Raw genomic sequence first — 27,298 nt, 5'->3', positions numbered from 1 at the left:
GCCTGACTGGGCCCTTGATCCGTCTGCAATACTCCGTCATACGGAGAAGGAAGATAAATCCTACGGTAGAGGCCCACTCAGAGAGTGAAAATTAACATACTGATGACAGAGTGGAGTACAAGTGGCAAACTATGCAATTACCCCTTGTGCAAAATGCTATGCACGGTCTATCAGCATAGGCCTAAGGTTTCTGTTGTGCGTAAAGAAGAGGTTATATGAATCCGTTACCGCTTTGAGGGGTGATGGTGTCTGAATCCAACTTTCGTGATGTTCTACAGCTAGTCACAGCGATGACAGGGAGACGGGCGATTCGTATTGGAAATTGGTATATCCATATCCATCAGATGCATTATTAGGCCAATAGCTGACGCCCTTTTAGCTCTGGGGCTGGCGATGATGGCCTCGACCACCTTTACCGTTTGGCTACTGAAGGTCCACTAGACGCCGTGTTTGCCGATTATCTAGCTGAAGTGAATATTGCCTGGCGAGCGCCTGAGGTAAGTCTTTCGCTATAATCAGTTAGTTCTATCCAGAACAAGCCTTCTAACCAAAATGACACCAACACAGAAGGAAGAGAATGCGGAGCTAGGTTACGAAAAGTGATTCATCGCCCATGCTAACTACAAGAATGCTGCAGAGGGTATCGCCCAGAAGGGGATCATAATAGTTCACGGTGGAGGTGCCCTCAACACCTACGGATTACACAAAGCAACCAAGGAAATATCAGACAAGCAAAGGTCTGGGTGATGTTATGGTGGCATGGGCTGACGGCGATAATGTTATAGCAGAGTTCCAGGTCACTCAGAAGGCTGGCGCAGCTGAGCAGTTTCCTCATCTGGAAATTGACGGCCAAGATCCGAGCGCAGTGGAGAATCGTGAGTGCAGGAGCCCAAATACTGTAGATATCTGTGGTCGGTGCTGTGATGCTTCGCCGGTCATCGATCTTGCTTCTTGGTGAGTGTTTTCAATGCATGGCGGGGAGATCACGAACTATTGACCTCGATTAGGTGGCACGGCTGGTCTGACATGGACTATGACCAACTCGCTGGAAGCGTGATTGCTGGGCACTTGACAGAATGTGGCCCTTATACAACAGAAGGCAAATACTGCGGCTTCAAGTCCATCCCCAGTCTTGTCCGAGTGGGATATCCCAAAGCGGAGGTTTATGACGACAGCAGTTCTGTTATTACTATACATCCCGGAAGCAATCGCGCGGTCACAGTCGATACCGTCAAGGCTCAATTGGTGTACGAAATGCAAGGACCAAAATACCTTAACCTCGACGTTGTAGCTCATCTGGATGACATAAGGATCAAAGAAGATGCCACATATCGGGTCCTGTAACTGGCGTGAAGGGACGCCGCCACGTCCAACAACAAAGGTTGCCGTTTGTAGCTTTGGAGGTTACCAGGCTGAGATGTGCACGTTTGCTGTTGAACTTCACATCAAGGAGAAGGTTGAGCTTCAGCGAAAGCAAATCCTGAACTGTCTAGATCAGTCGCGCTTCTCGACTATTGCTATCGATGCGTATAGAAGCGTGCCTAAGCACCCCAAATCACAGAAGAAGACAACAGTCAGGATTGGTCACTTCGTCCAGGAACCTAGTAAGGAGGCAATCGGTCATTTGACGGGTGTTATCATGTTTTGCAATATGCAGGGTTACGGCGGCTTTCGTCCGTACGTTGAGTCTGTAGCGATCCACCTCCCATGAAGCACATGTGGTAAATTCAGAATGAAAAGAAACATGAGCTTGTGCACGCTGGCACCGAAGCCCTACATCCGGTACTTCCCAGTTCGCTTCCAGCAGTCTGCCTTGAAAGTGCAGGCCCATGTCGAGGGACAACCTCCTAATGAAGTAGAGCCTGTCCCAAAGCATGCATTATTCGCTGGCCAGTCGTCCCATGAAACTACTGATCCTGCTGACTTACAGTCTTTGGGCCCAACTAGGCGCGCTCCTCTAGGTATGATAGGCCAATGGTTACCTGGTTAGTGTCTGTTTCTGACTAATGCGCCCTCTTCACTTCATAGGATCTATTATTCTCGCCCAACCTGGAGATATGGGTGGCACCGCAAGTGTCGCTCTTTGGGTTCGCAATGAAGACGAATGGGACTAGCTACGAATGTTCCTCTCTACCCATTGCTTTAAGAAGCTTCTCGGCGACGGTTACCAGCCGGAATACCATGTCAAGTGTTTTGCACTCCCACATCTGCATGCGGTAGATTTCGTAACCTACGGTATTCTTCAGGAAGGTGTTAGTAACTCGTCCATCATCGATGGCTTTGCCAAGTGGTTTGGGGAGTTTGTGCGTGTACGGTAGGTAGAGATTCCGGTGCGGTTCTTGGGTGGGCCTTGGGTGTAGTAGGACGTCCCATATCAGCTCATTATTTGATGAGAATACTTCTTACTTCTTATTAGTCCATTGTAAGTCAATATCAAGGACAGGCTGTTTCAGTCTCTGGCGGGGTTTGCCGAATCCAATAGTGCAGTAAGCTACCAACAATTGAAAATCCCCCCATCAAGTAAATACATTACTCTGCATATCATCGATTACCAGTTTGAGGGCCACTACCCATCACATAACACAGCACTTGGACATCAATGGAGTCGTCTCCGTGCGTTCTACTGCCTTGGTGTCATATTCATTGTCATCCATTCCGACCGTCTCACATTCGATTTCGAATTCATCTTGGTCCTCATACTCCCGGCGTGCCTGGTTCGCCATTTCAGTCTCTTTCTTCTTGGCATCTATCTCCTCAGCGTCCTTGTCGTACTGCTCCCATTCGATCTGTTCCCTCGTGCTGCCGCGAGTAGGCCGGAAATACGCGGCCCCGGTCTTCTCTCCATCCTCATCAAAAATATAATTCTCCCTGTGGTAAGGCACCCAGCTGATCTCTCGTCCATATTCGTCGGAAATACGGTTCCAGTACACTTTTCCAACCAGCTTTCGGTTTTCATCAAAAATGAATTCCTCCTTGGAGCTCGGCACCCAGTGATTGTCTCCATTTGCACCGCGAACCATAACACCAATTGAGATGCCAATTGTTTCTTGTTTCTCGTTGTACTCAAAATGCCTTGCTGGAGGATCAGACACTCTCTCGGCCTGTTTGAGTGGCTGCAACGGGCTTGTTAGGTTTCAATCCACAGTAATTACGTTCAACCACATTGATCCAGAATGGTCGGATGGAATGTAACCTATATCTAGCTCCACCATACGCTACGACAAGTCCCTGGTCGCTCTGTACGAAATGAGAATCCCAACTTCATTCAGCGGCTCTCTTCATACATACCTCTGTGGCTTGATATGATTTCCAGCCGTTGGATTCAAGCTTCTTAAGCGATGATCCACTACCTCCAACTTTACCAACATCGGTGGCTCCAAGGTCCAGCCCCGCACTGGTGTTGCGATGGAAAGCGCTGTTCATTTTAATGGCACATTCCGTGGACCATGTGGTATGGATCACCCATAACCCATAGCCTCGAATGTCATCGCCGTAGTTGGACTTCATCAGCATCTTTCCATTCTTCTTAACCCAGTCGCTGATAAGCCTGCTGGAGCCACCCTCGAGTCTCTGATTCTTGACCGATTGAGTAGTAATCAGAGCTGCTGTCCCAGACGAACCCCTCTTGTTGCTCGCATTGGCCTCCGCATCCACTGGGGCGGCAGCGAGCATGCCTGACAACCCGCCATTGAGTCCGAAGCTTGATCCCGCTTCATTACCTGAGGACACGGCATCCCACATGTATTCAGTGGGTTCATCATAGGAAAGCACTTTACCGATGTCCTTAAAACTAAAATCATCCGGATATCCTGGCTGCGAAAGATCTGTAATTTGATTCCAAAACCCATATTTGTCGAAAAATCCAACTGAGCCAGGGTGAAGCTTGCTATACCTCTGAGGGGTATACAGATAATGTTCATGGCCGTTGTGCTTCATAAGCTCGGCATACTCCTCGGGCATAGTTGGGTCAGGCATTTTGGAGATCGACAAAGGAGAGCAGTGATTCCTAAAATGAAATGATTGAGATGTACACTCTGAGAAGGGGTGATCCAGGGAAATAAATTTCTCACCAGCCTGATGGATTATGGGGCTGATAGCTAATTGCATCGGTCTGGGACGGCGTCTGATGAAGATCGCCCCGCTCAGTGACGGGTCTCATCGCCAAGGAACCCATATCTATCATTCTGTCATTTGATGAGAATGATATATGCCCCACTGACAAAGGTCTATGAGTATGTTGATCATCGCGCTATGACCGTCCTCAATGGAAAAGAAAATCCGGCAAAGACACAAGAAACAGGGGAAGGAAAATGGATGCAAACTATAAGAATAGAACAATATGGAAAATATTGGATAATGTCTTCAGAGTGCGTGCGTGAAAGTCAGGTGCTACGTTCCTTTTCCCCTTTCCTGTTAAATATTCTTCTTTCACTTTATTTTATTTAATTGTTCCCCCCCCCCAAGGTTCTCCGCGGACTGTGGTTACTGAGGTAAGAGGCTAAAAGGTTGTGTTGGCCTTTGTTGAGGGGTTCGCTTAGAATTTCTCGAGTAGAACTGTGCAAGCCACAATTACAAGGGTGATTGCCCTATTAGATTTTATATACTGTGTATATCTGTCAGCTGGCGAAAGTTCGTAGAAGGAAATGATATACAAACAAACCCACAGAGATCAGTATGATTTTTTCGCACGCAGGTATACTATGTGTACTGTTGACGATCGAGCTGAAGTATGACCCGCTTTCGGACCCGCTGGTCCACAGATGACATAAAAGAGGTGGTCGAATGGAACTGACAGGCTGGTTCTGAGAATGGGCTATATACACACATTGTGATCTGGTGAGTTAGCCCTGCCCATTCGACACCTCCAGCACTTACCTAGAACCTACGGGGTTGTCCAGGGCTGTTCATCCACTGTTCCTCTGACATGGGCAAGTCCATATAAATTGTTGTAATTGAACTATGACCATCTCTCCGCTATATAATATCTATACTCTATTCCCGAATTGCTGCGTCCTCGGTCCGGTTTCTTCGCTTGTGATTGGTCAAAAGTTCGTCCCCCCGTCGTGGGGGTGCGTGCAGGGTGAGTTACCCTAACCTTAAACCATTGGATTATCTTACTAATTTCTTGATATATAGTATACTAAGGTAACTTAGAAAGGCTATAATTGACGTAAAAGGATAGCATACAAGGATTAATAAAATATGATTTCCTAATTTAGCAGACCTTTTTCTGAGATATATATCCCTGATCACAAATTCTGCCACTTTTACATCTCCCAAATGTAAGCGTTCAGTTACCCGCTATTACTAACTGTTATTTAATCGCAGACTTTGCCATATTAAACTCAATGCTCCGGTAAAAGGTTGATATCATATTAATCATGCCAATGTCCAGGAACATTGCACACAACCTGTTCTGGAACACATCGCTCTTTCCCCGGAATTGTACCATCGTAGTGGAGCTTCCAGGCTATTTTCTTAGTTAGCAAATGACCTCCTAGTGATGGGCAAAATTGGCTTACTCATAGGGAACGCATAGAGACTCGTTTCATCTGCCCGCATATAGGTGTAGAAACCATGTCCTCGGTCAATCTTCTTCAATTCGCCCTGCGGTCCTGGAGCACGGCGAAGGTTTTTCAGCCGGCCAACCACACGTAACATTGCCGTTAGAGCGACTTTACTTGCCTCGCCACCCAAGCATGTGTGAGGACCGACACCGTAATGGATATATGATTCCATGGGCCGGTTGAGATCCACCTTATCGGGATTTGGGAAGACGTTAGGGTCACGGTTGGCGTTGACCTGCATTGGCAGTTAGCCGTAGTTGATCGACCAGCTCAAGCGCACTATAACGGGCACTTACAAAGCTAACGAATACGGTATCTCCGGGTTTGATCTGGACCATTTGATTCTTATCGTCGAGTGTTAGGTTAGTGTGAGACTTTCGGTAGGAGCCGAAGATGCCGTTCAGGCGGATTGCTTCCATGACATAGCGCAGGAGCATCTCATCGGACGCGGGCGTGTCTTCTTTGGCAAGGCGTTGGATGTTAGGTAGATGTTCTTTCCCATCATCGGAGAGGTAGTAGTCGATGATTTGTGTAAACACTTGGGCTTGATTTGGTACCATCGCAACGGCCGTGGGCAGAATTTGGGACCAGGTGACCTCAGAAGCATCCAAACCGTGGTCGAGCAGCCTTCTTATCATATGGACTCCGTAATCGGAAAGCGCGTTTCTATTGGTGCGGATACCATCGATCAAGCTGGAAAGGAAGCTGGCTGAGCTCACAGCTTTGACATTCGCTTCGACGAGTGGCCCAAGTTGCTCCGCTACCTCGCGAGCCTTGTGGCGGAGTTTGAATGATTTGGAGGGATCTACGTCGAAGAAGATGGCGGTGAAAATGACAGCCATAATCTCGTACATCTGATGTTCGGTGATAACTCCGAGCGGATGTTCCTTGGTCTTCAGAGGAAGTGAAAAGATGTTGGAGGCAAAGTGAACGTGGGCGAGATTCCCGACACTGTAGTGGAAAGGGCAGTGTTAGCAATGGGGATATGAACTAAACTTTGGGAATGAGTGAGACTTACTCGCGACTAATGTCAATCTGGTTGACGTTGCCCACCCGGCATGATTTCTCTGACAACAGCTGCTCCGTGATTTCTAGGTAGAACTCTTTGACCGCCTCATGCCATTGTGACCGATACAACGACTCCTTCATAATCCGCCGTTGATTGGCGTGGAACGGCGAGTCACCGGATAGCATAAAATCATAGCCACCCTTGCCAAAGACGTACCCGGTTGCTTCGTCCCAAACCACGCGGAAATTTGATGAATCCTCAAGGATGCGACGGACGTTCGCGTAGTCAAAGATCATTGTACGAGAGGGTGTGTATGACGGACGGTCCCAGGAGAATTCCTCTTCTCGTCCAAGCATTCTCATGATATCGCGATTTGCATGTGGAGTTGTCATAGGATAGTGGGCGTATATGGAGTTTTGTTTGAAATACTGTGGGAAGGCCTTCAATGCTAATTTATAAAACACACACCCCTGATTGATGTCCAGGTCATACATCGACTCCTCGTAACCCCAATTTGTGAGGTTTCTAGAGTTATATTCCTTCTTTTCGTGTGTCAGCATGTCTTCTGTGTACCATATGGTAAGGAATAAACTAACCGTGTAGAATCGATCACCCCGAACCAACGCCACCGCGTCGGACAACACTGCACGGGAGACGGTGTATCCAGGTGCAATGCCAACCCCTGGTATCATCGGTTCTTTAGCTTCCTCGGCAACGATTCCTGGATACAGCTCTACATAATCCGGATGCTCATAGAGATGTCGCAACTGGTCTGCCACTTCCGGGTCGGAATTGATCTCCTCGAAGCTTTGGTAAGGCTTCAGGTCAAAGAACTTCCGGAACTCGTTCAATGACCCAACATTCCACCTACGTGCCTGCTCCATGCCTAAGATCTCTACCGACCGCAAAACCTTAGGAACATTGCGGGCCCCGAAGGAACCCGCCACTTCGTCAATGGCCATAGTTAAGACGCCCACTAGCTCTTCATCTTTGAACTTGCCACAGGATTGCCGCTTCAGTCCAGCGAACTCGCGCTTCGATGGATCCTTAGGAATATTGGCACCAAACTTCCTCATGCCCCCCATCAAGTCCTGCACGGTGGCTTCGCTACCGGACTTGCCGACAATCGCCTGGTATGCCTGTTCCGTCCACGCCTCGTCCTTCCGACTGATTGTTGAATGCCATCGATAGGCTAGATTGAATTCTACTGAGCACTGGTTCCCCAATGCTGTGGGAACAGTATCGTGTTCCATGTGTGCGCGTGGATCCAGGGTCCAGGTAGTGTTATCACGGTTCAGGTTCACGATGGTGCGTAGATAGTCGTACAGAGTGATGTTAATGTACAGACCGCAGGTGATAAGGCGACCCGTCTGGAAAAGGTCATTGTCGTACTTTGTCCAGGCGGCCCTTGCTTGAACTGGATCGATGATACCGTCTGAGGGTTTCGTAAACCGGCCATTCTCATTGATAGCAGCCAGCTGCTCGACTACATAGTTGTGAAACCTGTTCAGCATGACCAGAATAACGCCGCAGGCCGCAGGTAGCGCATGCAGACGTGGTTCGGAAAAGCAGTCTGGCTTGATCCTCCCCCCTTCGAATTCGCGCATCATATTTTGCTCTTCTTGGTTATCACCATAGAGGATAGAAAGATCCAAGTATGATGATGTCTTGTTGAAATTCTCGTCTGGATGTCCCGTTTGGAAAATATCTGGATCTACTTAATTCTGTGCGTGATGCTAGAAGGATCAGTTGAACGCTTACCATGGATAATTAATGAAGCCCAAGTGAAGAAAACGCTCGAGACATTGTTAGGGTGGGGCTTGAATGTTTCTCGTGCAAATAAACTGTCGAAGATCAAGCCGGGATCTGGCAAACTGGCCGGTCTGACCTTCAAAGGCTCGATAGTCCTAGCATATTCCGTGTTCGCTGCGCCTAACCAGGGCAAGGTAGGGTTATTGTAGGACCCGTCGGCTGAGCGGTAAGCATATTTGTCACCTACATATCTAATACGTGTCAGGTTCGACTGTCACTTGATGCTAGGGTGTGCTTTAATGAATGCTTACGAAAGAGGGGGGTGAGGCAGCGAGTCCCATAGTTCTCCTAAAAACATGTTTGTGAGCTTGACACGGGTTCTAGATTCAGAGGGTAATTTTGCGACAAGCTGAAGATATACATATTAGCATTTTCCATTATTCTATGACTTCCGCGTCGGTCCTACCTGTATGATGCGTTCCATCAGCATCGTCTTGTCGTCTACCGCCTGGCCACTCCCCTTGACAAGCCCGCCAGCTTTGTTTTCAATCAAGTCCTTCAAAGTGTTTGCATCCTTAATCCCTAAGGCACGCAAATCTCTCCACAGACTCCCGCCATTCTCAGGTTCAATGTACGTTCCGTCTCCGGTCTCTGTGGGTAACGGGCGACGGGCGGCTTGGACCACTTTGGTCAATTTACTAAAGTTCTCAGCCATTCCGCCATGATCGCTGCTCATGGATTGCACCGATCCCTTCCTAGGGTGCTCCAGAGCCGGTTGTTTCTGAGTAAGGGGCTCATGAGCTCGTTCGGAGGTCTCAGCAGTCCCAAACATGCTATTTGAAGCCTCGGCGGAGCTTGGTATCCCCTTCATCGTGGCTCAGGTATTTCCAACAGGAAGTATTGAGATTATGGCAATGTCATTCATCTAGTCCAATCGATTTAAAAGCTAGCATTAAAGACGGGACGTTGGATGCGTTTGAAACGCTTAAGTATGAGTTCTGGGCCTCCTAGCTCCAGAGATGTTTAAGTTCACTAACTGTTTGGGTTATCATGCGAAATACGTCGTTGATATGCTTACTAGACTACATGTCGACGTATAGATGGCCCACAATATACGTCGTTCAGCCACTCTTATGGATTCATTGAACCCTGAAACCCCGATTAGCTTTCAAGCCCTACGGTGGAAGCATCCGTGTGGGTCCATGACATTCCGAGCCACAGCAATTAAGCTCTATTGCTGACATCAATGACTTTGACAGACACGCGAACAACGTCTTTCTCAGGCATTTGTTTCGTTGGTACGTTTTCAATTCCCTCCGCATCCGGCTAACAATATATCTGAATTACATGGGGCCTCCCAATGCAGATCTTAGACTTGGGGCATTACGAACGCCACTCAAACCCTACTCAGTATCTCGCCTCTTATCTCGCTATCAGCAAAAGATTACTTACTGGAAAGCGCTGGAAGTGAATGTAGTTTATTAGTCGTGTTCCATTTCCGCGTCGTCTTGTACTCAATGGTCAGGCATTGTTTGTAATCACACATGTAAGTTGTTGCAACAGTCATCATGCAAAAGTGTTCTGGGACCAGAGGTTACATGCGGATGTATTTATTAAGAATGTCTCTGACGCTCGCGGACCGCATGAAGTCATACCACCGAAAGCCTCGGGGATCCCGGAAGTTAATAGCAGTATATTCAGCCTTAAGTTAGAAATATGACGCTTCGACATGCTAAGTTCGTGCTTGGAGTAGGAATAAGCATTTGATTTTGGTCTATTCGTTAATCGGTGTCATTTCATTGTTTTCCACACGGTAAAGAAAAGTATTTCCTCTCAGTCCTGGCGTGCTGGGTCCTCGGCAGGACGGTTGAGGAGCAATTCATCGATCTCTGCGAGAATCTCTGGGGTCAACTTCGGTAACAGCTTTAAGCTTTCCACATTATCAACAATCTGGTCGGGTCTAGAAGCACCCGTAATAACAGCGGATACGTTCTCGTTCTTCAGACACCACGCGAGGGCGAGCTGAGATAACTTAAATCCGAGCTTATCGGCCAAGTCCTGGTTTACTTCATTAGTTTTCACCATACCACAACAAAGTGATCACTCAGCTTAAAAAGCCAAGAGCCATGACCAACAGAAAGTAGCAAAAGGATATAATAAGATCCTGACACTTACCTTCAGCTTCACAATCTTTTCAATAGTTCCCGCCCATTCCTTATTCTCCCAGTCATTCCTCACTTGATTCGCAAACTTATCCTGGCTCTCCGCAAATCGCGAACCAGGTGGAGGCTGGGTGGTCGCATCATTATACTTGCCACTCAGGAGTCCCATTTTGAGAGGAGAGAAAGTGGTCAAACCAATTCCGCACCGAGTGTATAACCGTTGGAATTCGCCCTCAACCTTCTTCCGATCCAACATGTTATAAAGTGGCTGCTCGACGATGGGTCCCACCAAGCCCAAAGACTTGGCAATGCCGCAAGCTTCGGTAATTTCGTCTGCAGACCATTCCGATGTTCCCCAGTAGAAGGCCCATCCCTGGTCAATTACAAAGTTGAATGCACGTACTGTCTCCTCCATCGGTGTTAGACGATCCGGGCGATGAGCGTAAATTATGTCCACATAGTCCAGCTTCAGTCGTCGGAGCGATGCGCGTGTGCCTTCGATAATGTGTTTCCGAGATAGACCGTGGTTATTGATAAGAATTTCACCGTTCGCCATTCCCCAGTTTAGCTAAAAAGACACTATCGTTAGCAATGATCATTATATCGTCAGGAATCTGCTTGTCTACCTTTGTGCTGATCACCAGGTCACTGCGTTGCCACCCAGCCCTCTGAATTGCGTCTCCCATAACAATTTCGGATTGGCCATTAGCATAGCTGTTCAGTGTTAGTGAATGTACTCCGTTTGCCGGGCCTGGAAAACAGAAATAAGTACCTTTCTGCTGTGTCAAAGAAATTGACACCGCAATCATAGGCCTGCTTCATGCACTTGAATGTAATATCTGCCCGAGATTAGCACTCCTTCATTCCTATTCACCTTGATCGTGTATACCATCATCAACGTGCCCGCCGAATCTTTTACGGCCAAATAGGTTAGCGATATTTTATTTTCTGTACGCCCCGCAGCAGAGCAAACTCACGTTAACCAGCCTCCGAGACCGATTGCAGACACATGAAGACCTGAGTTGCCCACCCGGCGGTAAAGCATGTCTTTATTCTTGTTCGGCCAAGCCATTGTGAGTAGTGGATATGCGGAAAATGCGATATGTGAGGTGTCCTCAGGTTGTCGTTACGGCACTTCCCTCTGAGGGGCGGCTGCACTGGAATTTATTGCGCTGACACCTAAACACACCATGCGACCCCTTGGTAGTAGGCAGTACTAGATCTTTCACTTAGACCACCACGTCGTCCACTCAGCGACGAGTACTTGGATCACATCCTGCAGTTCCGAAAAAATACTTTGCCTCCCAGTGTTGATAACGACGAATGGTAAGCGATAAGACACTGCCGTGCGGGGGCTCAGGTAAATAGCGAGATGGAGAACGGAGAAATGTTCGGAGGGGCAATTTGGTGCAGAAACGAAACTATCCTTTTCCCTTTAGGACTGGCGTCTCTGTAATGATCCAATGGCGACTATCTCATGCTCGTATAATGCGTTAGAGCGACAACGTTACCCAATTGGGAGCTGCGACTGCGGACCGGCGCGATTTTAGCCCTAAAGTCAAAAGGTGGAGCGATGGCGTGCGGAGTGGAGGCCGTCGCGCAACTGCTCCCCCTGTCCTCATGGTCTAGCTCATGGAATAGGTTTCTGACTCTGAATTTCCCCGCATCAACGGTTACTCGCTGTCGCACGTTGAGACTGATCCGACCTGTTTCCTGCGCTTGTAAGAGGATCGTTCTTATCGCCCATAACTAGGATTTGCTCAAGGCGGTTCAGTCGTACTATCGGCTCGGAGTTACGTTAATCTTATCGGCTGGAGCTAGCCCTGGAAACTTCGTGATGCATACGATAGATTTATTGCAAAGCTGATCGTCAACATGTCCTCTGCCAAACCAAGTGTGACCAAGCGCGCCTGTGATGGTTGTAAGATTCGAAAGATCCGCTGTGGCGGCGGGCAGCCTTGCAGGTCCTGCACCAAGGCCAAAATAAAGTGTACCTATGTTCGGGTTCAACAATGTCGAGGACCGAGGCGATTACGCTCCACGACACAATTCCTTATCGAGCAAGCGCAGGTTGGGGGCGACAACAATGACTACGAAGAGGCGCACCGCTCGGCTGCTGCTATGCTAGAGAGGCTCAATCCGAATACTACGCCTGCGCGACAGACCTCGCCCATGGAAAGGTCGGTGGCATTTGTTTGCGTGACGGACATAACCCGGTCAGCCGCTCTAACGCACTGTAGTTCGCGCATTCCTCTCGATACCTTGACGTCTCCGCTCTCCATTTACCACGTGCGCATGTACCCCGTTTGGCCGATTGTCAATGTCGAAGAAATGGTGTCCGTTCTTCAACGAGATACTGATAACAGTGACAACGAGACGTATGCGTTATCGACTGCAGTAGCAGCAGCGACAATAGCTCAACTACGGTTGGAGCAAGGCCCCGGCGCGGGGGAAACGATCACAGCCGAAATGTTGGCAGCGGAATGCTTGCGCGCTCGGAACTTATGTGATTATCGGTCCCGGGTAAACTTGAACAGTATTCGGACATCCTTTTTCCTGCATGTGTACTATGAAAACCAAAAGCCCGGAGGGAGTGAATCTCTTTTGCACCTAAGAGAGGCGATCTCTATTGCGCAGATAATGGGTCTCCACCGAGAGTCGTCTTACAAATCTCTGTCGTTTGAGGAGCAACAATTACGTCGGCGTGTCCTTTGGCTACTCTTTGTCACAGAACGGTGAGCCGCTAGAGCCATGGTTTATGCCGTTTCGCAGCAACTAATCCGTCCAGAGGAGTTTGTATCCTCCATAGATACCCAGTCACATTGAAAACAAATATCTCAGCCCCGGTGATTGACGAAAACGACGAATCACATGTCCTCCCCGCCTTCCTCAAGCTCCTCAGCCTCTTTCAGATCTTCGAGAAATCAGGCATGTTTGATATTATTCAAGATGGAGATACCGACATGCAGCCAGGTGCAAATAGTGTGGGGCGCGTCGATTGGCCCTTCCTGGAGAGTCTTCAGCGTAATCTGCAGGACGGATCGATGCTATTTGAGCATATCTCAGATGTACAGAAAGCAGACCTGTGCGTCACTCGACACTGGATGCGAATGATCCTATGGAAACTGTCCCCCAAAAGCTATCTGGAGTCTTCCCCGTCCGCTGACCAATCCATGTCTCGTTGCTTCCCACTCAATGTCGCCAAGGAGCTAGTGAGCATCGTCTCGCAGCTACCTCGGTCGGCAGTTGAGGCGCATGGCTTGGGCATGGAGCTGAAGATTTATGAGGTTGCTAACTCCCTTGCGGATGCCATTATGGACCTCGCTGCGCTGCCACTGTCCCCTGAATGGGATGGCGAGAGTCGTCCGAATTATATCTTATCTCGTCTCCACTCCATGCTGTCGACATTTCGCGGCGGAGGCAACAAGAAATTGGTTGATATTCTCTACCAGAAAATGGCAGAGGTGCAGGTCGTGATCGGGCCTGCATTAACAACACCTCTTCGAAATCCCGGTAGTAGGAAGCGTTGGACACCCCACACGGAGTGCGAAACTCAAGTTCACGGCCAGCAAGCCAAGAGAATTGCCGAGTTGGCCAATCATGATCCTAATTTATCCACCTGTTTAGACCCACTTGCTTATCTGGCCGACGCGAACGACTTGACCTACGCGTCGGTTTGTGATATGACCTTTGGGAGTTCAGACGATGATGATCAGAACCAAGCCCCACAACACTCAGGTGCAAATGATCTCTTTCAACCGACGTACGACGAGGCGGCATCCAATTTTCTGTTTGACACAAGTAGTGTAGCCCTTCAAACGGAAGAAATGACACCTCTGTCACCCTTATGGTCGTCGCTATTGCCGATGAACGCAATCACCGAGGACATAGCGTCCCAGATCTTACGAGCCTCAACCCAGGATCTCCTATTTCCTGGTGCTGAATTCACGAATTTTGCTACAAACACCGATTTTGTTGGTCTCTACTGAAAGTAACCCGTCCGAAACATTTAACACGCAATTAATGCCAAACGAGTACACGCAACACAAGACTAATACTTGAAGCGAAAGTCCAGCCGCTTGTTCCCTTCGCCTTCTCGAGCAGCCTGGTCGGACTGGTACGCCACTTTCTCCTCGGGGGTCATATCATTCCACTTCTTCTCTTTCTGTCGATTGAGGTAACGGAGGTACTCCCTCTGCGCCACGAATACTACCATTGCGAAGGCGCAAATCGCAATAAGAACCTTGTTCCCAGTGAAGTAGTACGGCTTGTCGTTGTCGCGATAAATCTCTGTTTTCCTCTCAGTCAGCCTGACTATTCTGAACCTCCATCTTCCGTAGGGGCGGTACTTACGAGACGCGATGACGGATCCCACCTGGACAATCACATTATATGTTGCAGCCGTAATGGCTCGCTTCTTGACGTCGAACGTATTCTCAGAAATCCAAGCCGACACAATCGGGTGAAAGTACGGGTATCCGGATATCAACGTGGTGATGGTGAAACGGCCCCACTCGCGGCCACCGTCCGGTAGAGCGAGCATGGCGGCCAGTAGTGGCAAGGACCAGAACTCGCCAAACAGACAGTGGAATGATCGCTCCCCGAAGTATTCACTACTGCTCGAGAGAGCCAGCATGAGGATAATCTGGAGCACTGCCGATGGGATGGAGAGCATGTTGGAGTCGAAAGTCGAAAACCCGATCCGTTTCAGGGTTAGGGATAGATATGCTTGCACTGGATTCTGCGGGATGTAGGCGACAAGGCCGATGAGGTACAGACCCCACATGGACTTGTCGCTCCAGGCACGGAGTACGTCATTGAGCGTAGCGCGTTCGTGGATGTTGGTGAGACCTTTGGATGGGTCGTCACGTAGCAGGCGCTTCAAGCGTATGAGTTAGCTTAGGATACGGGGATAACAGATAGCTTTTTGTGAAGGAACGTACATTTATCATAATCACCTCCTGGCGCTCTGTGTACCATGGTTTGGGAACGAGAACACTCTTCGTGTTGGTTGGGGAACCGGGCAGGTAGAGGAAGCTCTATGTGCAATCAGATCAGCTTCTGTCTTCGCATATACCCATCCACATCCTGACCGATGACAGGGAAGGTTAATCCATACCACTAGTCCAATAACAAAAGTCAAGAGACCCTCAATCAAGAAAAGCCAAAACCAGCCTGTCTTTCCGTGAACTCCACGCATCTCCAATATTCCTGCCGCAAGCAAGGACGAGATGATGCGAGCAACCTGCCGAATGTCAGCTATGCCATCGCGCGTTAGACGGCAGCCTATAACCGCTCTTGACTTACGTTCAATGTCGACCAGAAGAAAGCGAGCCGCACACTCAACTCCCTCGTTTTGTAGAAGTACGTTGCGAATAAAATAGTGCCAGGAATGAAACCACCTTCAAATGCCCCGATCAAGGCACGGGTGACATAAAAGCTGGCGCGACCGGTCATCCATGCCTGCGTCCAAGAAACAAGAGACCACAGCATCATCATGATCGGCAGAACGCGTCTGAATCCGAATCGCTTGATAAGAAGCTGTGCAGGGAATTCGGTTGCTAGGAAGCACACGAGTTGGATTGTCGTTCCCTGAATATCATTGTTAGTCAAGTTTCACAGCATTTAAAGCGTACATAGTTCGCATACATTGTTGTAATCATTCGACGAGAGGTTCAGGTCATCGAGTAGATTGTCCGTGAGTGCGTTTGATAAATTTCCGCGATCGAGTTGCAGACCAAAGAACTTCACGTTGTCAGCTCTGATCTCAGTCGAAATCAATCGGAGCGAAGTGGATAATTACCATGACACAAACCCATGTTAGAAGCAATAAATCGGTTTTCCACACAACCGCTCTCTCCTCCTTCTCCGTCCAAGATGCCGTAGGGTCAAACCGATGATAACCCTCGAAAGACTCGTGAGGTGCTGTCACAGCGGAGAGATTTTCCTGTCCGACAGCAATAGATGCCTTTGAGCAGTCATCGTCGATGGGTGTTGTCGTCTGGCCCTTAGGGCCTTTGTCGGCCCGTTCGATATCGGCCATTTTGAGCAATCGCCTTCCCCCGGTGTAGTTCTACCGTTGTGGATTAAATTATAAAGATGGAATTGACCAACAGGAAACACCAAGCCCTTGGGAGAAGAAGAACATCATCTCCATCCCGGGAGGGGGCAGCAATGGACAATATTATATAGAAAACGGCCTACCACACCCAAACAATACAATTGTACCGTATCGCACCATTTTAGTTTTAACCTGAGCGTAAGTAAACGCACATCACCAGCACGGCAGTTGTAGCACACGTCTTACACGTTCCTCCCCCAGTATGGCCAATGGAGGGTCTAGCGGAGACTTTGCATCACCGTGTCTTCCGAGCACATCATCGCCTAGCTTGCGTTTTGGCTTTTGGCACCTTACCGGGTTTGTTTAGCTTGCCGAACTGGATTAATCTGTATATATTGTTTTTTTCTGTTTTCTAAATTTTCAGTGTATTGTCTCTCGTGTATCAACCCAGTTCTATTCACAATAGAGGATATGACGCTTCTTCGTTCGAAGGTTAAATGGCTAGGAGCCTTGGAATGTTTTCTTTTTTTGCGGGGTTAACAGGATTGTGGTTGTTCCCCAGATTTTTCCTCCAAGAAGGAAGATGGGCCAATACATGTTCGGTCTAGTCGAGTCTAGTGGACGAGAACGAGACTGATCTTTGGCTTGGCAAGTTGCCTTCCGAAATTTTCGCCGACGCCCCACAAACCCCCGTTCTGGATTTCTTTGCCAGGATGGAATGAACCATGTGGTCACCGGTAGTCCAGGGACCGTGGGTCATTGTTTCATTGTCATGGCGGAGCACGCAAAGATAACATATATTGTTGTTGGTTGTGCAAGATGTTGGCGTGGATAGAATATATATTATTTCGGGAGGCTAGGCGGTTTGGTCGAAATATTGATAAAGTGTAAGGCACCTATACTACTACCCTAACTTAGGGGACCAAGTGACACAAGGCTATTTACCAAAAGACCAACATCGCTCGCGAGATACCTCTCGCGGACCCTTGAACCTACTAGGGTGGAACTGTTGGTAGCTAATAGCTTCTTGACTACCCACAGTCTCATGTTCAGGTTAGATAGGCTCCTGACTGAGTGTACGGCAATGTTATATACTGTTTCCCCCCGCGACATAGGATACTTTTGTTAAGAGGGATTTAATTGAACCGACAGAAGATTTTAAATGGCAATGGGGCTATGTAATTAGCTGGGAAGCTGACTATCTAGAGCGATACTATATCGATACTAGTACTCTATATATATCTATATAAAAGGTAATTTAGTACAGTTCTATACTATATTAATAACAGAAAAACTGGTTTCTGATATCCCGTGAAATAAAATTGCATTTAGATTAAAAGGTCTATTGGTAAAATAGTCTGATATTCTGTGTATGGTAAAACTTTGTGAAGGGGAAGTGAATTTAGTACTGTAACTACTATCAACTCGTGAGGTATTTTAACCCACGGGGTTTCATCACGCAGGGGAAAACAGTATTACTATATCCCAGGAGGAGGGGGTATAAAGGACCGCATTTCTTCTAAATATCCTTACCCAGCCACGGTGGGCCCCCGCTCAGATTATCTTACTATAGAGACTTCCCTGTCGTGATTTGTATAGCGGCCAAACTAATCATGTGATAGAAGGATATGGCTTTGTAGCTGGTCTTTTGAGCCTGGCTCTCGATATCTGTGGGTTCTAGGTGCCTGTATCTCCTAACCACATCGCAGTTGTTGGGCTTGACGACAATCACTCACTCTAAGGCGAAGATCGACAGAGACGCGACCGGCGAGCTCCTGGAGCTATAGGGGAACTTGTAGTAGACTGAGGAAGGCACCGCCCTAGATACCTCTATATATACTTATATGTGGCAGGACTCAGCTTTGACAGTAAGCCGAGGGATGTCACACTTTATTATTGCTAGGAATTTCGCGGAGTTTAGGTATCTATCTAACAGGGAGATCTTGGGTAAATTGGTGGCATCCCTTCATATGGTCTACAATCCCAACTAGGAGGCTGCATTTCTGTTCCTGGGTATAATGCAGGATATCACTTATACCCTCATGCCAGCCCTAGATGCGCTGTTGTATGTAGTCTTCGATTCTCGTTAACAGGTGTTTGCAGATCGACCCTCAGCGTTGGCCATCCGGCTCGCGACGATCCCATAGTTTGAACCAAAGCGAAGCCGATGTCAGATTTCAGAGCTCGTGCTCACGAGGAAGGTGACAGATGTGCAGACGATTTAGGGAATATTTACGTGGCCTAATTTGCAAAGGAGAGGTAAGATTTCCGAGGAAGAATACATTCTTCTACATAGGTCCTGTGGATAGGTCCTTTTCCCCCTTCGGCTATTGAACCTATAATTGGTGCTTGAGCCATGTGTGCCGATATTACTCTATACTATCATTCTACAGCCGTGGAAGACTCAGCCTTCAAGAGTGACACGTCCAAACACGTCGGATACTAGGCGCGTGTGTTGAGACCTACGGAATACTACAAACGTGCATTTGAGCTGAACATACAGTTTTTCAGTAATAATTAATAGACTTGAGAAGAAGTGGAAACTAAGATGACCCAGTACTCATGCTAAAAGCAGGCCATAATGCCATACCACTCAGTAGCAAGACTAGACGCTATCAAATGGAGTCGAAGACGTTCTCACCAATGGTCACCCTAATATTACCCTAGTACCAAGGATGTAATTGTTCCCACACATCTCACATACTGCGAATGGTGAAAGGACATACACCAGCAAAGTAGAGATGCCATGCCTGCCACACTTTTCCTTTCCATCACTGCCTGAGCGACTGATTAGTGGTTGGCCTGGGGGAGGCTAACTAGAGTTCGTTAGAAGGATATTGGGCCCCACTTACCAAGTAGAACCAGTCCTACTGATATACTATAATCCCTTGAGAATGGATATGCTACGATGCATACCAGACACGGTGTTGGACAAGACTGACTCGAGATAGTGAGTCCGAAGCAGTACCAGCTAGTAGGCAAACTGTGGATGTGGTGGAAGAGGTTTTTTTTTTTTTTTTTTTTTTTTTATAATAGACTCCCCCGCATTGGTGCCAATAGACGTGTCAATCTCGCGTATGGTGGGGTCAATTTCTCCTGGAGATTCGAGCATCTTCCCGTGACTTAATTTTGTTTTTGAATTTGTCAATGGAGCTTGCATTCCAACCATGGATATTGGAGGCGATAAGGGAAAGTCAACGAAAAAGTGGAATCTAAAAGGATGCTTCAGAGGACTAACCAACCGATGGAAGACCAAAAAGGAAACAAAACTTCGCCCTCGAGCACCGGCTCCTCGGAATACTTCAGAAAATGACCAACCCTCCATCCCGGACGTGCCCCTAAATACGACACCCGCTTTAGAGAAAAGTAAAACAGCGATAGGGGAAACAGTGGCCGTCGCGGACCTATGGCAGGAAGCCTTGACCAATGTGCAGCAGTCCGACGACTGGAAGGCTGACCGGGAAGAGTACGAAGCCACACTGAACGAATGCCGTAAAGTCAATCACGACACCCTCGCCCAGAGCAATAGGTCATTGGCGGACGCTATATCACACCGCCTAAGCACGATCTGTAATGAGGTTTCAGGGAAACAATGGGTATAGAAGACCAGCGACGACCACACGGTGTATGTGCGCGATGTGGTGGGCCGCATTGTGCGATACGTGCAGGTCTTTCGGGATCCCGTCAACACTGTGGTTGCTTTAGACCCGACCAACGCCTCCGCCATTATCTGGGGATTTATCCAATTCTTCGTCGGTGTAAGGCTCGCTATTACTACACAGTAAGTGTGACGAAGGCTAACAAATGTATGTCGGTTAGCGCGTGATTGCAAGCAGCGAAACACGAGATCTCGCATTGGATCAAGAGCCAGTGGCACATCTCACCAGCCGATGCGCTCTAATTGAGAGGTGCTACATCTACCAGGAGCGACTGGAGCCTTCGGTGTCGATCTTGCTGCGCAAGCGGCTCGTCAGCGTCTACACCACCATTCTCCTCTACCAGTTTGCAGTGTATGGATATATGAAGAAGGGGAAGATCACCCACGGTATTCAGAGCCTTGTTCCGAGTAAGCTGAAAGGATACTCAGAGGAGATCGAACGCAAGGCTGCGGACGTGGATTAAGTCATCCCCGTGGCGAATGAAGAGCTACTGCTCGGCATGGACGAGAAACTCCAGCCGCTGAGCAAGATAGGTGGCCAGGTGCAGCAGGTCTTGGATTTAGTAAGAGGCATGGAGGAGACTGAGTATTCAGAGGTCTTAAAGTGGATCTCTCCAATCCTCCATATGGATCACCATAATCAGATCAAGCCAATGGAGGAGACGGGAAAATGGCTCCTTGAACACCCCAATTTTGTATCCTGGCGCGAATCACATCAATCAGGTCTTCTCTGGTTGCGCGGAAATATGGGCACGGGGAAGTCAAATCTCGCGTAGGCGAATTAGTAGACCCGGTGGCAAAAGACATGGCTGACCTCTAGAATTCCAGCTCGATGTTTGTTTCCCATATCCTGAAACAAGACCATCTCGAGGAGAGTGCTCTCGATGAGGAACGACTCGCTTTTTTCTATATTGACAGGACAAGCCGCGCGCGGCAAGCAGGATCAGTGGATGATATACTTCGATCGCTCCTCAAGCAACTAACGATCACATGTGCAAATGCCCTATTTAAACCAGTCGTTGCCAAATACAAGGCCCTGCATGATACCTCAAGTCTGCATCGAGATGATTGCGTCTCCCTGCTCCAACTAATCATCCAGGCAAATCGACAGGTGTCTTTCGTGATAGATGCAGTTGATGAGCTGGATGACGCCAGTCTCATAGCTAATCTAGTAAAAGAATTAAAAGGTCTCATAGACAGCTGCCAAGGAACAATTGTGAAAATCTTTATTACGAGCAGAAACGATATGAAAGTATTTCTACCGATGAACCGAATGTGGGAAGATCGCCGCGAAATTCCGGTTGATGAGCTGAATCGTGAGGATATTGAGAGGTTCATTGATATGAAGGTCGACCGTTATTGTGAAGAGAAGCCGTTTCGGGGTCAGCCTATCCCCAAGAGTTACCGGAAGCTGTTGAAGGATCGGATGCGAGAGAAGTCTGGTGGAATGTCAGTCGCCCTATTTCAAATAATAGGCTACCCGCTCGCAATGCCATGATTAACTGATTGAATCTAGGTTTCGCTGGGTCGATCTCTCCCTCGAGTATTTGCGCCAACTGAAAGTAACAGACCCCATGGCGTTGGTTGCCAAATTAAATTCGGTTCCCCCAGACCTCATGGAGCTGTATGCTAAGGTGTTTGACTCTATCAAGAAGGCCCAAGACCCGGATGGCCCTGACATAGTGCGTCGAGTTTTAAGCTGGCTAATGTACGCGCAAAATGATCGGCTGCTCGGTATCGGAGGTTGGGCTGCTGAGGATGAGAGCCCTTTCCTGGCTGCAGTCAACTATGGTTTCGACGGCAAGCACACCGATCTTACGGAAGATGACATTCAAGAATTGTGCTCAGGATTCGTTACGTTAGATGATACTACTGGGAGATTCAGGCTCATCCATTTGTCTGTAAAGGAGTTCCTCCAAGAACAACCGGAATATACCCCTGAGGCGGGACATGCGTTCCTAGCTGCCTCCTGTGTGGCATACTTAAGCGAGAACTGTATTGAGTTCCAGCCTAATGCATGGTCATTGTTCGATGAACCAGAATATCGCTTTAACTATTATGTGGGGGAGTATTGGGCCCGTCACTGTGATAAGGCCGAGCGTCGGCGCCACGAGCAGCCACTTGCAGGCTTGTTGGACTCCTTCTGGCCATGGCCAGGAAGAGAAGCAAGCTCCACCTTTCACCAAGTTGTGAGCTGTTTGCAGGAACGCCAGGAGCTGTCGCGATCAGGCGAACCCCTGATTTACGGCGAGCTCTGCTCCTTAACTGTGAATGACGAACCCTCGGCATTTTTCCTCGCCTGTCAATACGATCTACGGGACATTGTCGAGGCTTACTTGGAGAGTGGCCTTGACATTAATCGAACAGCATCAAATGGCTTGACTGGTTTATTCTTTGCGTGTGTTGGTGAGAAGATTGATCTTGTCTCCTATCTCCTTTCCCGAGGGATTACTGTCTCCTGCAGCGAGGAAGAAGGTCGCCCCTCAGCCATTTTGCCTGCTATTTCTTTAGCCTGCTCCGGAAGATGTGAGATATTGGATCAGCTCTTAGCGCACAGTGGCGATTATATTACAGAGTCGGAGCTAAAATATTGCTTGTCTACACTAGCAAGGGGGAAATCTTCCCCCACATTTAGACTAGATCAGAGTGCCGCTGGGGACATATGGAGCATAAAATATGTTGAGGAAACATTGGAAAAACTCATATCCCACATGTCTGCATTCCACATTACTAACTCAATAGCAGAAGGCATGTTTGGCTGTGGAGTCAAGGTAACCCGGCTGCTTCTTTCGCACAATCCGTCTTTTCAGCTGACCGATGAAACCCTGAAATCTCTGGTGACAAAATGTGAGAGCTTGGAAGAAGCCATCGATATTTTTAAGGTATTACACTCTTTCGGCCACAGACCGCTTGATCAGCAGGAGTTCCACCTTGTCCTGAGCACTTGCCGAGGGTGGTCGGCTAAAACTCCTCTGCTAAGCTACTTTCTTGAGCTGAATTCGACCATATCCATATCATTGGACGCGGCACTCGTGGCAACGAGAAACTATTACTCTGCATATACCGTAGTGCAGGCTTTGTTCGAACTGAATCCATTTATGCCCGTTAATGGGGAGGTGCTCATGCAAGCTATGACGACCTGCTATGACAAAGGGGCGCTGCTGCAGCTCTTGTTGCACCATGCCCAATCGCTGCAAGTCACATCTAAACACATTCAGGTGGCAGTCGAACTCGATACTGGTAGGTCCATTGAGGCCGCCATGGTCCTCCTGGACAACAGCCGGCACTTAGAAGTGACAGATGAGGTGCTGAATGCGGCCCTCCGCAGCCGCTGTGCAACAAAGGATCTCTTGGAACGCTTGATCAGTCAAATGCCCTCAGTCGAATTGACCACAGGCCTTGTGACCCTAATAGAAAATCCGAACAATCACGTGGTTCTCAAAACTGTGATAGCCTCAAATCCACCAGAGCGAATTACGGAAGACTTAGTACGAGCTGCGACGAACAATGACTGTGTCAGCACCGAGACTTTACAGGAGCTTCTGAAACGAGCCCCAGCAGGAATCTCCCTTCCTGAGGTGACAATCGAGCGTGCGTGTATCAAAGATTTCAACTGACTACAGTTGATATTAGATCGATGGCCAGAGGTTCCTCTTTCCGAGACTTGCCTGAAGAACGCCATAGGCAATGAGGAGAGACTTCGAGTGATTTTCAACGCCAGGCCGTCCTTGAAACTTGAGGACCACATTATACTGTCAGTGTGCAGACGTGGAAATAGCAGGTCTCCAGCAGTGATGCAAATGATCCTTGCCCGTCAACCAAACACAGCTATCACCGAAGAGATGATAGACGCAGTGGTTAACTCTAGGGGCTATTGCGAACCGGAGCTACTGGAGATTCTGCTGTCTCATAATCCTCGATTTGAGATATCTGAGAGCCAGCTTCTGTCGGCAAGCCGCCGGGATTGTTACCCCATGAGTAATACCGGCATGGTGAGAGCCATTCTCACTACGCGGCCCCATATTCGTCTCACTCCAGATTCATTTGTGGAATGTTGTGCCAAAGCCAATAGGAGTCCCGAGTTCCTAGATATGATTATCCCAAGGCTTCAAGGCAACATCCTAGGAGAGGAGCTAATACTGTCGGTAACCTCTAAATGTGTGCCGAGGGTGCTCAAAGAACTACTTTGTCAAAGGCTGTATGCTACAATAACTGACGCCATCGTAGCTGAGGCGATACACCGTGTCAAAATAGCCATTGGGCCGTGGGGAGAAGCAGAGTGGCTCAGTGATAGTGCTAAGGAACTGTTTGCCATCCTGCTGGCACGGTCAGATTTGTCCGAGACAGAACGTCAGCAACGGAGGGACGAGTTCGACAGTGCATGGGCATATAACATGAGGGTACAAAAGCGACGCAGACAGTATTCGTAGATGATCCATGATACTATAAGCTCTCGAATGCCTCAGTTAATGCTCAACACCCATAAATACTTCTCCTTCACACACGTGGTAGTCGTACAGTCTTGTCTATAATCTGCCTCGAGTCAAACTGTGGACGGTAGCCGCTTATCCATCCATCAGGATAGTAAACACTCGTGTTCCGCAGAGGAACCATGGCTCACTCTGATTGATAACAAGACTCCTTGTACGTCAAGGTTGGAACGGGTGTATGGTCAGGGGACACTTCAATCCTTCGATTCTTTGTCTATCGTCAGTGGCTAAAATACAAACACAATACACAGGGCTTGACAGCCACCTGAATGTTCTACGCGGCGGTACCGGAAGATGCATGTTACGAGGAGAACAGAGGAAGACATAGAGGCGAGAGAGATGTGCTTTTGTAAACAACCGTATGTTTACATCTAACCTCTATCTCGCTTAACGATATTTTAAACAAGATTGTAAGATCTTATTGTCGATTAGGATGTACTGTAGTCCAGAAGGGGCGAGACTTAAGGGCAAGCCTGTCTTAAGGCCGAGCTGCATCCCTGCCGACACCTATCCTCCGCTGGGACCGATGCGAGTGACATGAAAATCATCCAGGGCTCGATCGCTACTACTAGTGCGTGGAATAAGCCAAGTACCCACCAGGTGGGACCAGATAGTTTGTCGCCTACTCTGCAGATACAATAGCCCAATCCAGGATACGATACACCCAGAAATAAACTATATATATACAACATATCCACTGCCAAAAGCTTTCTGTAATATATATACAACGACCACTGCTCGCCTCAGCATCTTCATCATGATGCGCGTTCTTCCCGTCAACTTGACGACAATCCTCGTGGAGCTCCCAGGTCTCGAGGAGACACTGGCGCTTCTTACCTCACTGCAATCCCAGCCAGTTGATGGCATTAAAGAGATGATCCCTGCTGCCCGCACGCTGCTCGTTCACTTCGATCCAGAAAGTGTAAGCGCCAAGGCATTAGCAACCGAATTTCACAAACGAGACCTCTCAGCCATCAGTCCCCGATCGGACTGTCAAATAGAAATCCCTGTTCGCTATGACGGCGTGGATCTGGATAACATTGCAAAGCTGACAGGACACGGCGTGGAAGAGATTATCCGTCGCCATAAGGAGAGCCAGTTCACCGTGGCATTCTGCGGATTTGCGCCGGGCTTCAGCTACCTGACTGGCGGCGATCCTGCGCTGTTCGTCCCGCGCCACCAAACTCCAAGGACCCGCATTCCAGCTGGCTCGGTAGCGCTGGCGGGGGCCTTCAGCGGCATCTATCCACAGAGCACTCCAGGCGGGTGGCAGCTCATTGGTTCGACATCGGTCAAAATGTGGGACACAAATAGGAGTCCTAGCGCGCTTCTGCAACCAGGTTACCAGGTCAAATTTGTTGAGGTGGATGATCTCGAAGCCGCTGAAGCTGATGCTACTCTTTTGATTGAAGAGGGCGCGACGGCTGGTTCTGGTCCGAATGATACGGAAGAAGAAAAGCTTGCTTTGAGCGAGACGGTGGGCAACACCAATCCACATTTCAAGGTTTTGACGGCGCCAATGCCGGCACTTTTCCAAGATCTCGGCCGTCCCGGTCAGGCAAACCAAGGTGTTTCCGCCTCGGGTGTGCTAGATCGATCGGCATTTCGAGCTGCGAACCGCACAGTGGGAAATCCAGCTGGCACTGGATGCCTTGAACTTACGTTAGGCGGCTTTTCATTTGAAAGCACCAGTCAGGCGGTGATTGGCTGCACAGGGGCGCCCTGTCCTATTACAATTCAGGATGCGAAAGGCCAGACTACACAGATAACGGAAACTCATCGGCCAATTGCGCTGGAGCCAGGGGATGTCGTGACATTCGGACATCCACGCACAGGGATGCGAACCTACGTGGCAGTTCGGGGTGGCTTTGAGATCAATCCGATCTTGGGCAGCGTCAGCACCGACACTTTGGCTGCGGTGGGGCCCAGTCCAGTCGTAGCGGGTTCAAGGCTGATCTTGAAGAACGCGCAGCTGGGTCTGACAAGCGTTTCAATTTACGAAGCCCCAGCTTTCACTCTTCCCGCTCCAGGTGATGTGGTGATTCTGGATGTAGTGCTTGGCCCTCGTACCGACTGGTTTACCAAGGAAGGCCTGGAAACCTTGACTCAACAATGCTGGAAAGTGACGGCCGAGTCAAGCCGTGCTGGGGTTCGTCTATCGGGAAATGTTTCCATCGAGCGCAAAGACGACAAAGCAGAACTACCTAGCGAGGGTACGGTCACTGGCGCTATTCAGGTGCCCCACAATGGTCAACCTGTACTATTTCTTGCCGATCATCCACTAACCGGTGGATACCCAGTCATTGGCGCTGTGGCTGATTACCATCTGGATCTCACTGGCCAGCTTCCTGTCAATACAATGGTTCAGTTTCGCGCTATCACCCCCTGGTCGGAAATTCAGCCGCAACACAATCAGCTCCACGCATCATAGAGAAACCCATTTCCTGTATTAGAAGTGATTTGCATGGTCAGTGACGATTATCTCTGCTATGTGTCATTAATATACGCTATAGCTATGAATAGGAAATAAAGTTTGCAATGAAACGGAGGCCGCGGAAAGTGAACGAGTATATAATTCAGCAAATCCTAAGTCGCTTGT

General features: G+C 48.6%; 9 protein-coding genes across 9 annotated transcripts; 5 read left to right on the top strand and 4 right to left on the bottom strand.

Annotated features, from left to right (window-relative positions):
* Positions 1–290: 290 nt before the first annotated feature.
* Positions 291–603, top strand: BDV38DRAFT_277724 (uncharacterized protein; the record flags this gene model as incomplete). The annotated part of the gene is made up of 3 exons (XM_032058552.1): positions 291–325; positions 380–497; positions 568–603. 3 exons carry the CDS (start codon positions 291–293, stop codon positions 601–603), a joined length of 189 nt encoding a protein of 62 aa, XP_031918974.1.
* Positions 604–751: 148 nt separating this feature from the next.
* Positions 752–2,318, top strand: BDV38DRAFT_277723 (acyclic terpene utilization AtuA family protein; the record flags this gene model as incomplete). The annotated part of the gene is made up of 6 exons (XM_032058551.1): positions 752–954; positions 1,008–1,340; positions 1,396–1,677; positions 1,741–1,961; positions 2,029–2,087; positions 2,148–2,318. The coding sequence occupies 6 exons, from the start codon at positions 752–754 to the stop codon at positions 2,316–2,318; spliced, it is 1,269 nt and encodes a 422-aa protein (XP_031918973.1).
* Positions 2,319–2,573: 255 nt separating this feature from the next.
* BDV38DRAFT_267549 (uncharacterized protein) lies at positions 2,574–3,975 on the bottom strand (the record flags this gene model as incomplete). Its single annotated transcript, XM_032056618.1, has 3 exons — positions 2,574–3,113; positions 3,163–3,237; positions 3,289–3,975. 3 exons carry the CDS (start codon positions 3,973–3,975, stop codon positions 2,574–2,576), a joined length of 1,302 nt encoding a protein of 433 aa, XP_031918972.1.
* A 1,400-nt stretch (positions 3,976–5,375) lies between these two features.
* Positions 5,376–9,199, bottom strand: BDV38DRAFT_293385 (peroxidase/cytochrome P450 family protein; the record flags this gene model as incomplete). Its single annotated transcript, XM_032062230.1, has 8 exons — positions 5,376–5,470; positions 5,523–5,802; positions 5,864–6,518; positions 6,586–7,118; positions 7,173–8,284; positions 8,338–8,579; positions 8,640–8,737; positions 8,795–9,199. The coding sequence occupies 8 exons, from the start codon at positions 9,197–9,199 to the stop codon at positions 5,376–5,378; spliced, it is 3,420 nt and encodes a 1,139-aa protein (XP_031918971.1).
* A 788-nt stretch (positions 9,200–9,987) lies between these two features.
* BDV38DRAFT_94958 (putative voltage-gated K+ channel beta subunit (KCNAB)) lies at positions 9,988–11,651 on the bottom strand. The gene is made up of 6 exons (XM_032064174.1): positions 11,468–11,651; positions 11,380–11,402; positions 11,263–11,329; positions 11,117–11,204; positions 10,504–11,058; positions 9,988–10,386 (listed from the first exon to the last, which is right to left on the bottom strand). Exons 1-6 carry the CDS (start codon positions 11,560–11,562, stop codon positions 10,162–10,164), a joined length of 1,053 nt encoding a protein of 350 aa, XP_031918970.1. The 5' UTR covers positions 11,563–11,651; the 3' UTR covers positions 9,988–10,161.
* A 714-nt stretch (positions 11,652–12,365) lies between these two features.
* BDV38DRAFT_277719 (Zn(II)2Cys6 transcription factor) lies at positions 12,366–14,479 on the top strand (the record flags this gene model as incomplete). Its single annotated transcript, XM_032058550.1, has 2 exons — positions 12,366–13,225; positions 13,279–14,479. 2 exons carry the CDS (start codon positions 12,366–12,368, stop codon positions 14,477–14,479), a joined length of 2,061 nt encoding a protein of 686 aa, XP_031918969.1.
* A 62-nt stretch (positions 14,480–14,541) lies between these two features.
* Positions 14,542–16,533, bottom strand: BDV38DRAFT_277718 (putative MFS transporter; the record flags this gene model as incomplete). The annotated part of the gene is made up of 7 exons (XM_032058549.1): positions 14,542–14,780; positions 14,844–15,369; positions 15,434–15,529; positions 15,610–15,735; positions 15,798–16,082; positions 16,140–16,235; positions 16,294–16,533. 7 exons carry the CDS (start codon positions 16,531–16,533, stop codon positions 14,542–14,544), a joined length of 1,608 nt encoding a protein of 535 aa, XP_031918968.1.
* Positions 16,534–19,718: 3,185 nt separating this feature from the next.
* BDV38DRAFT_277717 (uncharacterized protein) lies at positions 19,719–24,639 on the top strand (the record flags this gene model as incomplete). The annotated part of the gene is made up of 7 exons (XM_032058548.1): positions 19,719–20,147; positions 20,220–20,309; positions 20,371–20,617; positions 20,675–20,981; positions 21,038–21,658; positions 21,726–23,800; positions 23,843–24,639. The coding sequence occupies 7 exons, from the start codon at positions 19,719–19,721 to the stop codon at positions 24,637–24,639; spliced, it is 4,566 nt and encodes a 1,521-aa protein (XP_031918967.1).
* An 817-nt stretch (positions 24,640–25,456) lies between these two features.
* Positions 25,457–27,130, top strand: BDV38DRAFT_277716 (allophanate hydrolase subunit 2-domain-containing protein; the record flags this gene model as incomplete). Its single annotated transcript, XM_032058547.1, has 1 exon — positions 25,457–27,130. One exon carries the CDS (start codon positions 25,457–25,459, stop codon positions 27,128–27,130), a length of 1,674 nt encoding a protein of 557 aa, XP_031918966.1.
* Positions 27,131–27,298: the final 168 nt, after the last annotated feature.

The sequence above is a fragment of the Aspergillus pseudotamarii genome, assembly GCF_009193445.1.
Source record: "Aspergillus pseudotamarii strain CBS 117625 unplaced genomic scaffold BDV38scaffold_3, whole genome shotgun sequence".
In the NCBI taxonomy this organism is placed as follows: domain Eukaryota; kingdom Fungi; phylum Ascomycota; class Eurotiomycetes; order Eurotiales; family Aspergillaceae; genus Aspergillus; species Aspergillus pseudotamarii.
This window is presented reverse-complemented; position numbering and strand designations above follow the sequence as displayed.